The sequence below is a fragment of the Anabrus simplex genome, chromosome 2 (genome assembly GCF_040414725.1).
Source record: "Anabrus simplex isolate iqAnaSimp1 chromosome 2, ASM4041472v1, whole genome shotgun sequence".
Taxonomy (NCBI): domain Eukaryota; kingdom Metazoa; phylum Arthropoda; class Insecta; order Orthoptera; family Tettigoniidae; genus Anabrus; species Anabrus simplex.
Window position 1 is genome coordinate 61,023,746 of NC_090266.1, and position 13,482 is coordinate 61,037,227.

A 13,482-nucleotide genomic window follows, 5' to 3' on the forward strand; every position below is an offset into this window, starting at 1 on the left:
CGTCATCTGCGGACAGATTGATGTTTCCCTTAGTTTCCCTTTCATTGAAGTATTTATCCAAGAAACTTAATTGATCCGCAAATCTGTAGCGTTTTACAGTTTTTCTGCCTTCCCACTTTTAGTTCTCAGTTTTTTCAGCCACTTCTTATAATTATCCCTTAGATTGTTCCACCTTGCTTTGCACCTTTCACCTGGAAAAATAAATAAATTATTTAGGCCTTTACACTTTTGAAATTAGGTACGAATTTAATTAATAATTAAGTATTTAATCGTTGTAGCAGAGACGTGTTGGTGTTTACTCATAATGATAAGTTTATGATGAATTCATAAAATTAGGTCTTTTTGTATTTGTTTCAGATTCCTGGCAACCGGAGATTCATTTAAAACAATATCTTACAGCTATCGTCTTGGGCATTCCACTGTACACAAGATTGTGAAAGAAACTTGCGAAGCTATAATAAGAGCACTGATACATGAAGTAATGCCTCATCCAACAGAAGAAATGTGGAAAGCCACAGTGAAAGACTTCCAAGAACGCTGGAATTTTCCGAACTGTTTGGGATCAGTTGATGGTAAACACGTCGTCATTCAGGCTCTGCCGAACAGTGGCTCCCAGTATTTCAATTATAAGAAAACATTTTCAGTTGTTTTATTAGCACTTGTAGATGCCAACTATAACTTCATTGCTGTCGACATTGGATCGTACGGTAAGAACAGCGATGGAGGTGTCTGGGCTCATTCTAATATTGGGAAAGCTTTTGAACAAGATGCCTTATCAGTTCCTGGATATACACAACTGCCAGGTTCGTCCGTTGCAGTACCACATGTAATAGAGGGTGACGAGGCATTCCCTTTAAAGTCATATATTATGAGACCGTATCCAGGCCAACAATTGGACAGAACAAAGCGAATATTCAACTATCGACTCAGCCGTGCTCGGAGGGTAGTTGAAAACACTTTCGGTATTCTAACCCAGAAATTTCGAATTTACAACAGACGAATTCAATCAAAGCCGGAAAGCGTTGATAACATAATACTAGTGACTTGTGTGCTACATAATTTCATTAGAAAGTATGACGACAGTGTTTTCACGCTTATAAATGAAACAAGTGATTCCACAAACCAAGAGTTTGTCAATCCACAGCTCCAAAACTTACACCCTCGTGGTGGGAATTCGACCAGAGAGGCTTTCTGCATAAGGGATAAGTTAAAAGATTATTTCTGCTCAGAAGCTGGTTCAGTACCGTGGCAAGAACACATATGAAAGATGTCGATAACGTCACTTAGTGAGTGGCTGAAGACCTTCCCGATATGCTAGGATATTAAGTTCTGAGAATGTCAATTTTTAGTAACATAATTAGTATATTATGATTATTATATTATTTTATATAGGCCTACTGTATATGATTATACTCGTATAATTGTTATAACAATTGTTTATAATGTTATGTTTATAACTGTATTAAATTTGGATTGATATTCACATTGTCGCAGGTACATAGGCGTCGACTTGTTAAACATTTAGAAGGTGGGGGGGGGGGAGAGGTTGTGCAATAAAGTGAGGTATTAGTAAATTATTTACTACAACTACTAGAGAAGAAGGTATTGATGATATTAGTACACTACATTTGCTTTTAATTATTTGAAAAATTAAATAAATGAAATTGTTGATTAATTTTTAATGCCCCTGACTTTGTAGGTTGGGGGCAGAAAGTGCCTTGTCGCGCTAAAGTCGGTGCTTATGTACAGGTAGACTGATTTTCTTAATCTTAAAAGCAGAAAAAATTGGTTACCTACATTCAGCTTCCATTTTATCGCCAATTTCCTCCCATACACGCTTCTTCAAACCGCTATCCATATATTTCGAATCAGCTAAATTATATAGAAAAGAGTGTGCCTTCACTAATTCAATCAGCAGTTCGTCCTTCATTTTGAGAGATAAAGTACACAGATAACCTCAGTACTCTACGAAAGCAGAGAAGCAGGAAGGCGCGATGAGAGAAATCACGTCCGTGAAAACAAGAAAATATCGTCGGCGAGCGAATACGTATTGCCGGCACGGATCACGGAGAAGCACTGAAGGTCACGGCGAATGACGTCAACGGAAGTGTATGAACTCATCCCTTCGTTTACATGGCGACGATATTTTATTTTCACGGAAGATGCCGTCACGTCACGGAAAGCGCCGTCACGTCCCGGAAATGTGTGAATCGACCTTTAAACCCACCGTGTGTGTGTTTGATGCTGACTTTTCGGCATGGCTCTTAATAATGATATCGTTTTTACGTCCCACTAACTACTTTTGACGGTTTTCGGAGACGCCGAGGTGCCGAAATTTTGTCCCGCAGGAGTTCTTTAACGTGCCAGTAAATCAGGGCCTCTCAGGGTGCATGCGCCTCGTGCATGCACTGTGCACGGTGCAAAAGACGACTTCGCTTGGTTGACCAGAGTGCAGACCCCACTCCTCGATTTGGAGCAATAGCGCTGTCTCTCTCTTTCCTGTCTCGCTCGCTCCCCCTGTCTCTTTCTTCCTCACTTGCTCCGTAGCGCTCCAAATTCGAGCCGAGTTGAGCCGAGCTTAACCGAGTAGCCCAGAGACGAAGCGTTGGTCCGAGCCGAGCCGAGCGGGACCGATGCACTGTGCTCTTGCTCCTCGATTTGCACGTGTGAGATTTTGGGCGTTTGAGAGGCCCTGCAGTAAATCTACCGACATGAGGCTGACGTATTTGAGCACCTTCAAATACCACCGGACTGAGCCAGGATCGAACCTGCCAAGTTGGGGTGAGAAGGCCAGCGCCTCAACCCGGCAGCATGGCTCTTAAGCTGGTACATGCTGATTTAGCAACACAACCTCGCAAATAATTTTTCAATTCGCAAGGGAAGCGATGTGATTCGCTAACTTCACCAGCTGATAAAATGACAAGTTATTTATCAGTGTGACCAATCCTGTAACGCTCATAGAACCCGGGCTGTGTGGCTCGGACGTTTAAGGCGCTGGCCTTCTCACCCCAACTTGAGAGATTCGATGCTGGCTCAGCCCGGTGGTATTTGAAGGTGTTCATATACGTCAGCCTCGTGTCGGTAGATTTACTGGCACGTAAAAGAACTTCTCCGGGACTAAATTCAGGCACCTCGGAGTCTCCGAAAAGCGTAAAAGCAGTTAGTGGGACGTAAAGCAAATAACATTATTATTATTTAATCAGTTCACATTGTTTACAACCACCCTGTAAAATACCTCAATTTTGGGCCCTTGTAACCTTCCTTTAGTCGTTCACGGAGATTTCCTCCGGGCCGATTACATTTTGCACGGTACTGAACTTCTCAGTTGAACTGTTGGTCTCCCCACCCCTATACCTTCCTCCTTGTTCATTTGGACTCGTCCTGTCAGCATTTCGGTGCGATCGTGCATCCTGTGAGCGAGCGTGGGATCATTGTTGTGACAAGTGACATCACCTGTGCAAATAAGCAAAAAACCTTATATTTTAGTGCATATTATTTATTTTCTAGGTCGATGACTTTGTTGTTCTGTTCTTCTAAACGTATGTAAGAAAAATATTATTTCATATTTCATATGATGTGGTCGTCGTAGGTAATATCATAAGACCATTCGTCACAGTTAAGGTCTACATTATTCTGATTTTAGATCAAACAAACTGTGTAAGAATAACCTACTAATACTTAAAAAGGTTTCTTTTCATTATACCGAAAAATACTGCAAACGAACATGCCAGAACAACATCTCAAAGGACGAAAATTACGCGCATTTTTAGCCCCGGAGGTTACCTCCGTGCGCGACTAGTAACGTAATAATTTTCGCACGAGTAAAGAGGGGTTTAGCCTACATAACAATTACATAATCATGATGAATTGAACGCCTATCTAAATCTATTTTAAATTTTCGCACATTATACAACAGAATTAAATTTTTATTTGCAATTTCGCGTAGAATATGTCAATATTGTTGATATCATTGAAAGTGCCACACAACGTGTAGTTTGCATGCGCCATATTACCTGCTAACATGAAATCTTGTCCTACTGGAAAACGACGGGAGCCTTTCTTTTAACGTTTCTTTTAAGTGGTGTGAAGAAACATCTGTCTTTGAATATGAAGATCATTATCCAGAGGAGATACGAGCTACATTTCACGAAGTCCAGAACGTCAGAATTCACAAAATGACTAATGCAGAAAAACTGTAACACTTTTTATATTTATTATTTGCTTTACATCATGTCGATACAGATAGGTCTTATGGTGACGATGGGATAGCAGTGGGAAGGAATCGACCATGGCCTTGATTAAGATATTGCCCCAGCATTTGCCTAGTGTGGAAATGGGAAACCACGGAAAGTCACCTTCAGGGCTGTCGACAGCTGGGGTCGAACACACTATCTCCCGAATGCAAGCTGGCATCTACGTGATGCAATCAGTGCAGCCACTTGCACGGTAATTGTATCACATCACTGAGAGGTTTCTATTAGCTAGGATAACTTTTTAATATACGTAATTACTCTCGATCTCTTACCTCATGTATGCAGATTAAAGTTTGTAGACAATCTGCGTAGTCCACACTCGCTCAGATGGAGATTCTTCTTTAATTGGTCCGGGTTGATTTTCTTCATTTGCAAGGTGTGAGTGCCTGAGGGATTAGGTAACTGTGATGTGATCCAGGAAACTATGTCACGTGTCACTTGAGAAAAAATTTCAAACGAGTGGATAACGCAAGTTGGGTCGAAAGATGATTTTTGGCTTTTAGCGTCAACTGTTAGTTAAAATGTAAACTATTTTAAGCAACAAATGACACTAAAAGCACCTTACGTGAAACACCGTACGGTAAATTAAAATTCAAAGACATAATTGTAAGATTATTTTCTTGTCCTGATTTCTTTATTACCGTTTTCCGGAAATAAGTCAAAAGATATTTTAAGGTTTGATATAGTATAAAACATGTAATTTTACACCTAGGGGAGAAAACTATTTCTTTAACTTTCAGATTTCAGTTCCCTATAGGAACAAACAAAAATAAATTACTTTGAACATACGTGGCATGGTTTCATAAGATTTTCAAGGAGGTTTAACAGAAAACAGCAGTTTTATTATACATTACTTAAATGTTTATTAGATATAGGAACCTTCGTTCTCCATCAAATTATGTAAATATAGATCTATATAATGTATATTGTTATAAACAGCTTTCATCTTTCACAACGATTTGCAGACCAGCGTTCTTCACATTCTTTCTATGTGCAAAGGGGACTGGATATTTCTTGAGCAATCCTCAGCGCGAGCAATCGTCTCGAGAACATGAGTAATTTCATGGTCATTAATACAAAAATATATTTCAACTGGTATCGGCTATGTGCATCAAAATATACTGGCTGGAAATATTTCACACCGGAGTGGTATTCCTCTACGGTAAACTTACATGGATGACCAGTTCCTTAGTATCAACAAAGTATTTCTTGTCAGTCATAAATTACAATTTGCTCCGATACGCTGAAGTCGAAAGTTCTTCATAAACGTCGTAAGTCAGCATGCACTATCACAGAGGTTGAAGAACACTGGTGAGGTCTAATATCACAGCAATTCTCTTAAATGAGCCATATGTCACGACAATTAGCATTATACAGTATTAAGGGGAAGTATTTGTATTTTGAAACACAAAAACTCTAACAGCACTGGACAAAGCATCCAGTGAAGCTGGGACATAAATTTCAAAAGGCAAGTCTTCCCCTAGAACATTGCAATTAAGAAGCTTCTTTAAGTAAATTAACAATCAGGATGACTACTTGTAATTAACGGAGCATTTCTTCAAAACATCAGCACAACACATAAGGACAGTATAGCCGTGTCTTCATCAACAGTCCGAACAAATTTACACGAAGCTCGTTCCATGCATTACATATTCTATTGTGACAACATTTTAACTCTAATTAATTTCATCAATAGAAATGAAATACGGGGCTTAAAATAACTATTTCTACCCAACAACAAAACTTAACGATGACCTTTATTACAAATTCCTCGCGGTAATACAGTACTGCTTCCAGGAAATGGTCTGACTTAATCAGACCTATTCTTTATTCGTGACTTTCCTTTGATTTTACGCATGATCTCAGTATCTAAACTAGGGATATCAAAGCTGTGTTAACTCAGAATTTCTATGAGGAAATTATGATAGGGTTAACACTCTCATGTAGACAATTCAATTAATATACCTGGTTATCATATAACATAAAAACGACATGTCACATGAGAGCCATTCAAATGCCGAAGAAATGAGGCCAGTACATCTCAAGCTGCAAACGCTTAATTGGGTGAATGCACAGGTGAAGATACCTCTAACATCCGTTCAGCGTACTCCTGAATAGGCAAGACGCCCCAACGTGGAGAGGCCACATGGAGGTTGAAACCGCAGACTTTACCAGGGTTCACGTGGTTGTTATGCAGTTCAGCAACTTGCGTGGAACAAGCACAGGCAGGATCTCCTGAAGTACTCAGATCACCAAACCAAAACTCGTTTCCAGGCAAAGCATTGCTATCCCATGCATAAGAAACTACAAGTAGTTTTCCTGTATCTTTTCCCTTGAGCTGGACGTGAGGAGGATCTGGAGAGAAGTGAAGACGAATATTTCCGGCAATAATTCCTCCATCTCCGACTCCTCCACAAGTCACTTCCTTAAACCAACCAAATCGAACGTCAGACACGTGGTGCAATCTTTCACTCAGCTTCTTGAGGCAACTAGCAAAGGCATCCAAGAATTCCTTTTCTTGATGATCAGCGCCTCGCCATACTCCAAGTCCTATCCCCACCACGTGAACATAGGCCGTGGTACCAGCGGTAACAGCACGATGCTCGGCTTCTAGAAGTAGTGTCTCGGCAGAGACCGCAATCCTCTTCTGGTAAACCATATTATCAAACAATTCTCTCTCATTTAACTCAGTGAAACGCTGATAAACTCTTTTCTTAGATGCTCGATAATTTTTGATGGCCTCATCATAAGAGGGAAGGTTGTTTTCAACGCCATAGAACTGCGCCCAGATCTTTCTCCATTCGTACTTACCACCATCTTCCGTTTCATCCGGGACACTGCCATATCCATTCCTTTTAGTGTTTTGATCCTTCGTCACAAATACTTCTTGAAATTCGTTCACTCCTCTTCGTGTTAACCTAGGGCCGATCAAGCCCACAACTACGCCTTCCCTTTCAATGCGTTCTCCTGGACCTGCAACAATACCACGATTCTTTCTTCTGCCATCGTTGATAAACACAGTATGAGAGGAAACCGAGAGCAGAGCGGAAAGCTTCATTTCATCATAGCTTAGACAATTCTTCAGAAGAAGCGGTGCTACTTCATTATCTGTACCGACTAAATCCCAGCCACCATAGCCCTTTTCTCCGTTGGCTAGTTGGTAACAATCAACACCTCCAATGAACGACACAGCTCGTTTTTCAAGAAGCCTATGAACTAGCTCAAGCAGCCCCATGTTTGTATAAAAACTTCTCTCAACACTGCTTCCATACTTCCGCTTGTGTTCCAGAAAGTTAACGAATAAGAAGATAGCACATTCGTGTAGTATAGGGTAGACTGAATTAGCGTTAGACTGCAATTTGTCTTCTGAGATCCCCGGCAGTTTCAGTAGCTCTCGACATCGAATGGTTTCAGTGCCAAACCTCCGTGGAAAGGCCTCACTTCGAGCAATAATTTCCTGCAAGGTGACATCAGGAACTTTGGGGATGGTCATACAAACCTGCAAGTTCTTGAGCACTGCGTTGTTCTCGTTTAGCCTGGGCACTGGTGGCATTCCACTGATGGGAGCACATCGTCCTACTGGCTCGTAAGCATCATCCGAATGAATCTGAAATAACAGATCCTGAAACAGTTAAGTTAGGGATGAGTCTGAGTGAAATAATATGCAAACAGAAGATGGGAAAATTATCACATGTAGGCTTGCTCCAATCTGCAATGAGGTGCTCCCCGCTACAGTTCATAGAAAGTTTTGCTCAATGAGATAGGTTTACACTAGCAAAAATGAAGTGAGGTTTATCAAGTTTTGTTCAAATGCCATATCTTTGGGCATTGTCTACCTATAGTTGGAGGTGTACAATAAGTTGGGTTTTCCACCAGGTCATCCTGTGACAAATTTACACATTAATTTTGGGTGAGTGATAATTTGAAAATCCCATGATAAACACAGATTAAGTAGAAATACAACACAAAATGAATCACGTTGAATGTTTAAAAGGTGACAAACTGAAAGGAACAACACAAACCAGATTGAGAAATGAAATTAACGATACATAGATGATAAGAGCCTGGAAGAGAAAGACATACATTATAAGACATGCACTGTAATCTTAGAAAACAATTACTTACGTTCAGGTAATGAAACGTAATAGTCCTTTTCCCCAGCAGTCTGAAACAAGGGGGTTATTTAGAAATGAGAAAGCAATGAAAAATGGAAATGACCAAAAAGAGAAGATAATTTTAGCGCACGCTTCCACGGATCAATGTCGTCACTAAACTTGTAAAAATGGGAAATCATGGAAAACTTCCTTCAGCGTTACCGAGAATGGGGTTCGAACCCACTATCTTCCGAATGCTGAAAGAAGTATCAGACACAGGCTTACGGATATCCTTTGAAAATACGGAAGTAATGTCAATCATCATAGACAACACGACCCAACCAAACCCTAAATATAGAACAATAAACCGAGTGCACAGGTAAAATATCTTGGAAAGTGAATCCAATCAACCTGACTAGATACAGAGGCCTTAGCGGCCAGAGCAAGAATAAAAGTGAAAAGGAGGAACCTTTCCAAACCATACAGAACATATTGAACCCGACAGGGGCATGATCCAAGGACCTTTGGTTGATATCGATCTCCATAATTACACACGCAATGCTATTAAAATGAAAGAACGCTGAAAATGATTAATATACATATCATTAATAGAGGTCATACCGAAACTAATTAATATTCATACCATTGAGATAGATAAATTGTGTATTTCAAAATTATTCTGCGAGATTTCTTTGTCTGCGACTTATTGCGCAGTATTATCCTTTGTGTAGCGGGGGCCCCGTAGATGAAGCCAAGCCAACTTAGACCCGGGAGGGGTTATGAATGGGGATTCCCTGTGACATCACTCGAGAGAAGACATCCCTCCTCAAGACTCACAGAATGAGGGGAAACTAACTTTTTCGAAACGGAATATAGGAGCCATCTTGGAATCGGACTGGCCAACTTAATTACCTACGAGATAGAAAATTAATAAAACTCTAATTAGGGGCTCATCTCCCGATTTAAAAGGGATAAATGTCATTGGGACATTTATTTAGAGTGTTTAATGTCCTCTTCCGTGATAACTTTCAGCCGAAGAAAGAATACTGTGTTGTTTCTGCGTGGAAAAGTACTGGGGCCATCTGTTTAGTCTCACGACAGCTACTCGAGATCGGGACTTCACCCCGTGTGGCGGGGGAAGCAGAACAGATTTTAATTAATTTAAAGAGATTCACCGAAGGATAATTGAGTGGTTATGTCTAAATCGCACCAACTAGATATTGGTCACCGGTCGCCCGCACTATTTTACCTCGAGTACGCCGGGAATAGGCGCTACGCAAATTAGGGGAAGGGGTACCGCTCCCTAGTAAAAACTACTGCAGAACGGGACAAGCGTCAGTCCGGGTTTGCGGTTCATTGACGGCGCAGCTACGCTCTTTTAAGCCTTCGTTAAGTCTTTGTTCAATAGAAATTAATTCCTATTTAAGGTGAAATAATCCAATTTGCATAAACAGTGTTTAGTTTGATCTCAGTGACGCCAGTGTTAACTTTTTGGAAAACCGTGACGTGGAAAATCATCTTATTATGATTACTATAATATAAGAATCTTACATAGTCGCATAGGAGATCGTGACCGGACGTTCACATTGAACGCTGTTAACCGGAGTGTGATTTAAACAGTGTCGTTGTGTCTGTGCAGGATTAAGTGTTAGCGGCTCCAACATCATCAAACAATGGCTCAGCAACTTCAAGATGGAATATTAATGGAAATCATCACCGTGGTGCCCATGGAGGAGGAGTAAACTCAGGATGGACTTCCCGAGTTGACAAAGGCATCACCACCATGTGATAGAGATGAGTACAAAGTTCTAATATCTGGCATGCATAGAAGGGATGGGAATATTTATTGTAAACTGACGCTATAAGGGATTTAAAGATGTAGTCCTGTGGAAATAGAGCGCCGGAATGGGCGCGTAGTAATTAATTCTTAGCTTAGGAAACCGACTACAGGTCTGAGTAATCGAGTGTAAATAATTAAGGGAATATAATACTTTAGCTTTGCTTAGGATAGTGATTCATTCAATTATTTTCTTTCTTGGGAGATTCTGTTGTTTATTTGCGTCAGAAGACCAGTAATAATTAGTTTATGGGAGTGCAATGAGAGTAGTTATTAGAGCATTCATTAATTTGATAAGTGCATGGTATATAAAACGGTAAGTACTGCGGTATGCAAAGGCACGTCACTACGAGACCCAGCGGCCAACGTGACAACCTCAAAATTTCCACCCTTTGAAATACTTAGATAAGGAGTGATAGGTTTAAATTGATTCTGTGATTAAATATGCCAGGAAGTGATCATAATAAGTGTATTAAACATCGATTCGTGTGAAAAGTAATTAATTAATGCATGTATTGCCGTGTGACGATAGTGTAGCCGTGTGCCGGCCATCGATTAATTAGCAGTCAGTAATCAGATGTTAATTGCCGCGCGAGTGCTTAATTGAATTGTAATTGCTGTATAGATTCCGCGCAATGGCCACGTATAAGTAAGGTAGCGGGTAAGCTATGTAGAACGACGATAATAATAACAATAATAATAATAATAATAATAATAATAATAATAATAATAATAATAATAATAATAATAATAATAACAACAATCGGGCAAAGATTACCATTATGAGACGGGAATCGCGTTGTAAGAATGATATGATACTGCTGGGTAGATGTGTGTTTATTTTAAGGTGAGTTGCGCGAGTCATTTTAAGACCGCAGTTTATTGTGGAAGTACGTCCGAGTGATGTGTTACAGTTTCCTTTTGAAAGGGAATGTTACGCCTGTTAATGTGGGTGTTGACCCCTAGGGGAGGGTGAATCACCGCCTGGCCTTGGCCCAGCGTGTATTTTTTGTCTGAATGTCCCGTAAGCGGAGGAAGGAAGGACGGGGCTGTTAAAAGGGAAGTTGTTTTCTTTGAACGGCGAAATAATGTGATCTACCTAACACGGCAGAGCTGTGAAATAATTAACACACGACCCGGCCGATGATGGTAATGTTTGCCAATGAATCGTTGTTAATTGTACGAGTATAATTAGATAGGGATTACAGGACCCTGCCTTCATCACAAGAGGTTGTCAGTTCGATGCTCAACGTAGGCATTGGAGGCCTACAGTGTCAGAAGGAAGATCCAGTGCCTTTTACGTGTTTTACTTGCATATCATGTACCATGTATGTGTTTTTTTGTGTCATGTGTTGTTGTACATAAGGTCAGTGGTGGTTCTGTCCATCAGCTCGACGATGCCTAGAATAGCGAGGGTCGGTTCGATCCCAGGTGTTGTATCATATGTGTGTATTTTCATTTTTTTTGCCATTTCATTGGGAAATCTAGGTCTTTATTATAATAGGGATTGCTCAGACGTGTGGTCGGACGCATGTTAGTTTTATGTGTTAGCGATAATATAGCCTCAGTGTTATGATAAAGTTTCCATTCGCTATATGTCACGATACATCGCTTCGCGATAACGTACTCGTTTCTATCACGTATAACGGACTGAGGTCCACAAACAACCTACAACAAGCATTTGTAAATGTTAATGTAATTCATTAGGGTAATTTAATGCATCATTTCCCATTATCATTAAGGTTCAATAAACCGGTTTGTGAGTCAAATATTTTAATTCGAAGGTGTTCTCATTTTTAGTTATATGCCCCGCTTCTCCTCCCTTGTACGCCTCTAAGCTTACTTTAGTTCAGCGCCTATTTATTTCTTACTTCATGACCTGTTAGCGACCCTGTAGATCTCATGCCGGTGCCAGTTAGGTAGGGGCGGGTGCATATACAAAATGGCGCGTCCAAAGTGGGGCCTAAGTCACGATAGCGAGGAGGATAATTGTACACGTTGCGCCATATACAAAATAGCGGCCCAATGTGGGACGTGTTTTACTGTTAAATAGGCGCGTATATTTATTCTACATGACTTGTACACGTTGCGCCATATACAAAATGGCGCTTCCATCGTGGTGCGTATATAAATAGGCGCGTATATTTATATTATCTGACATTTCCACGTGACGCGCACATATACAAAATGGCACGTCCAACGTGATGCGAGATAAAAGGGCGTAAGTGAACCGTGGGGGCTCGATATGTCCGTAAATAAGGGCTACCCAGATTTAGGAAATGTAGCGCCATATAAAATGACATCTAATGTGTGGCTATATAAAATGACGCTCCAGGTGGGACATGTTTTACGGTTTAATGGACGAATTTTCATGTTTAATAGGCGCATAATTATCCCACATATCGCATACCATTAATGCGAAGATAGGGGCGTGTCGTGTATTAGGCAAGGCATACTTGTGCGGCTTCCAGGAGTGGGCACGATTATTTGGTAACCCATGTCTGCTTATGACATTTCCACGCGAGGCCCAGTTCATTATAGTTGAATAAGTGACACCTTGATGTCAATCTTAAATCGTTTATGAATGAGAACACAGTCATGGTCCAATGATATGGGCAGAGCCATGACATTCGCGTCAGCAGGGGCGTATCCAAAATTCAAGGGGATTAGTTTGAATCCCGGGAAACAATAAAATGAATTTCCCATAAGTGAGGTTCGAAGTGAATAGTGGCTCTTTCTTAGTGCATATCTATTCACGGATATTAGCCAGTGGTGCGTGTTTCGTCACCAAACAACCTGCTATTAGGAAAAATATTTTATGTTAGTATAACCGTGGATGAGAAGAGGTAACCTCACGCCTACTTTTCTTTTTCAAGTGGCAGTAGGTTGATTTCATGGGTTCAGTTTGAGATTCTGATGACTTTGTGTGTTTGAAGGACCTCAATGCTGAGGGCATGGGTTGATTTACTGGCACTATACCACATGTGTTGGTATTTAAAATCGAGCCCAATTTTAGAATCACAGGTCAACCGGCAACTTTATTAACTGAATCTGAGGGCTAATATTATAATCATTTTCGGAAATTTCCCGTTGCCTTCTGATATAAATTTCATGAACCTTAATGATGTTAGGCGGTTAGGCAGCTTCAATGATAGCCGTATTTGAGGCTTAATTTGCAATGATGATTAAAGTAAAGATTATTTGAAGCTGGAAAAACGTAAAGTTTGGATAGAGGAATCCTTTCTTTCAAAATAAATAATAATTATATATTGTTGTGGTTTGTTGACGCCGACGTTAG

At 40.4% G+C, this 13,482-nt stretch overlaps 2 protein-coding genes across 2 annotated transcripts in view; one reads left to right on the forward strand and one right to left on the reverse strand.

The window, feature by feature from the left end:
- The first annotated feature begins 374 nt into the window (after positions 1-374).
- LOC137498435 (uncharacterized) lies at positions 375-1,264 on the forward strand. The gene has a single exon (XM_068225936.1). It carries the CDS (start codon positions 482-484, stop codon positions 1,262-1,264), a length of 783 nt encoding a protein of 260 aa, XP_068082037.1. The 5' UTR covers positions 375-481.
- A 3,827-nt stretch (positions 1,265-5,091) lies between these two features.
- Positions 5,092-13,482, reverse strand: part of LOC136863863 (uncharacterized) — a 249,690-nt gene continuing 241,299 nt past the window's right edge. The window contains exon 4 of the mRNA XM_067140222.2: positions 5,092-7,875. Coding sequence (XP_066996323.2) covers positions 6,310-7,875 — 1,566 coding nt within the window. The 3' untranslated portion in view covers positions 5,092-6,309. The remainder of the gene's footprint in view (positions 7,876-13,482) is intronic.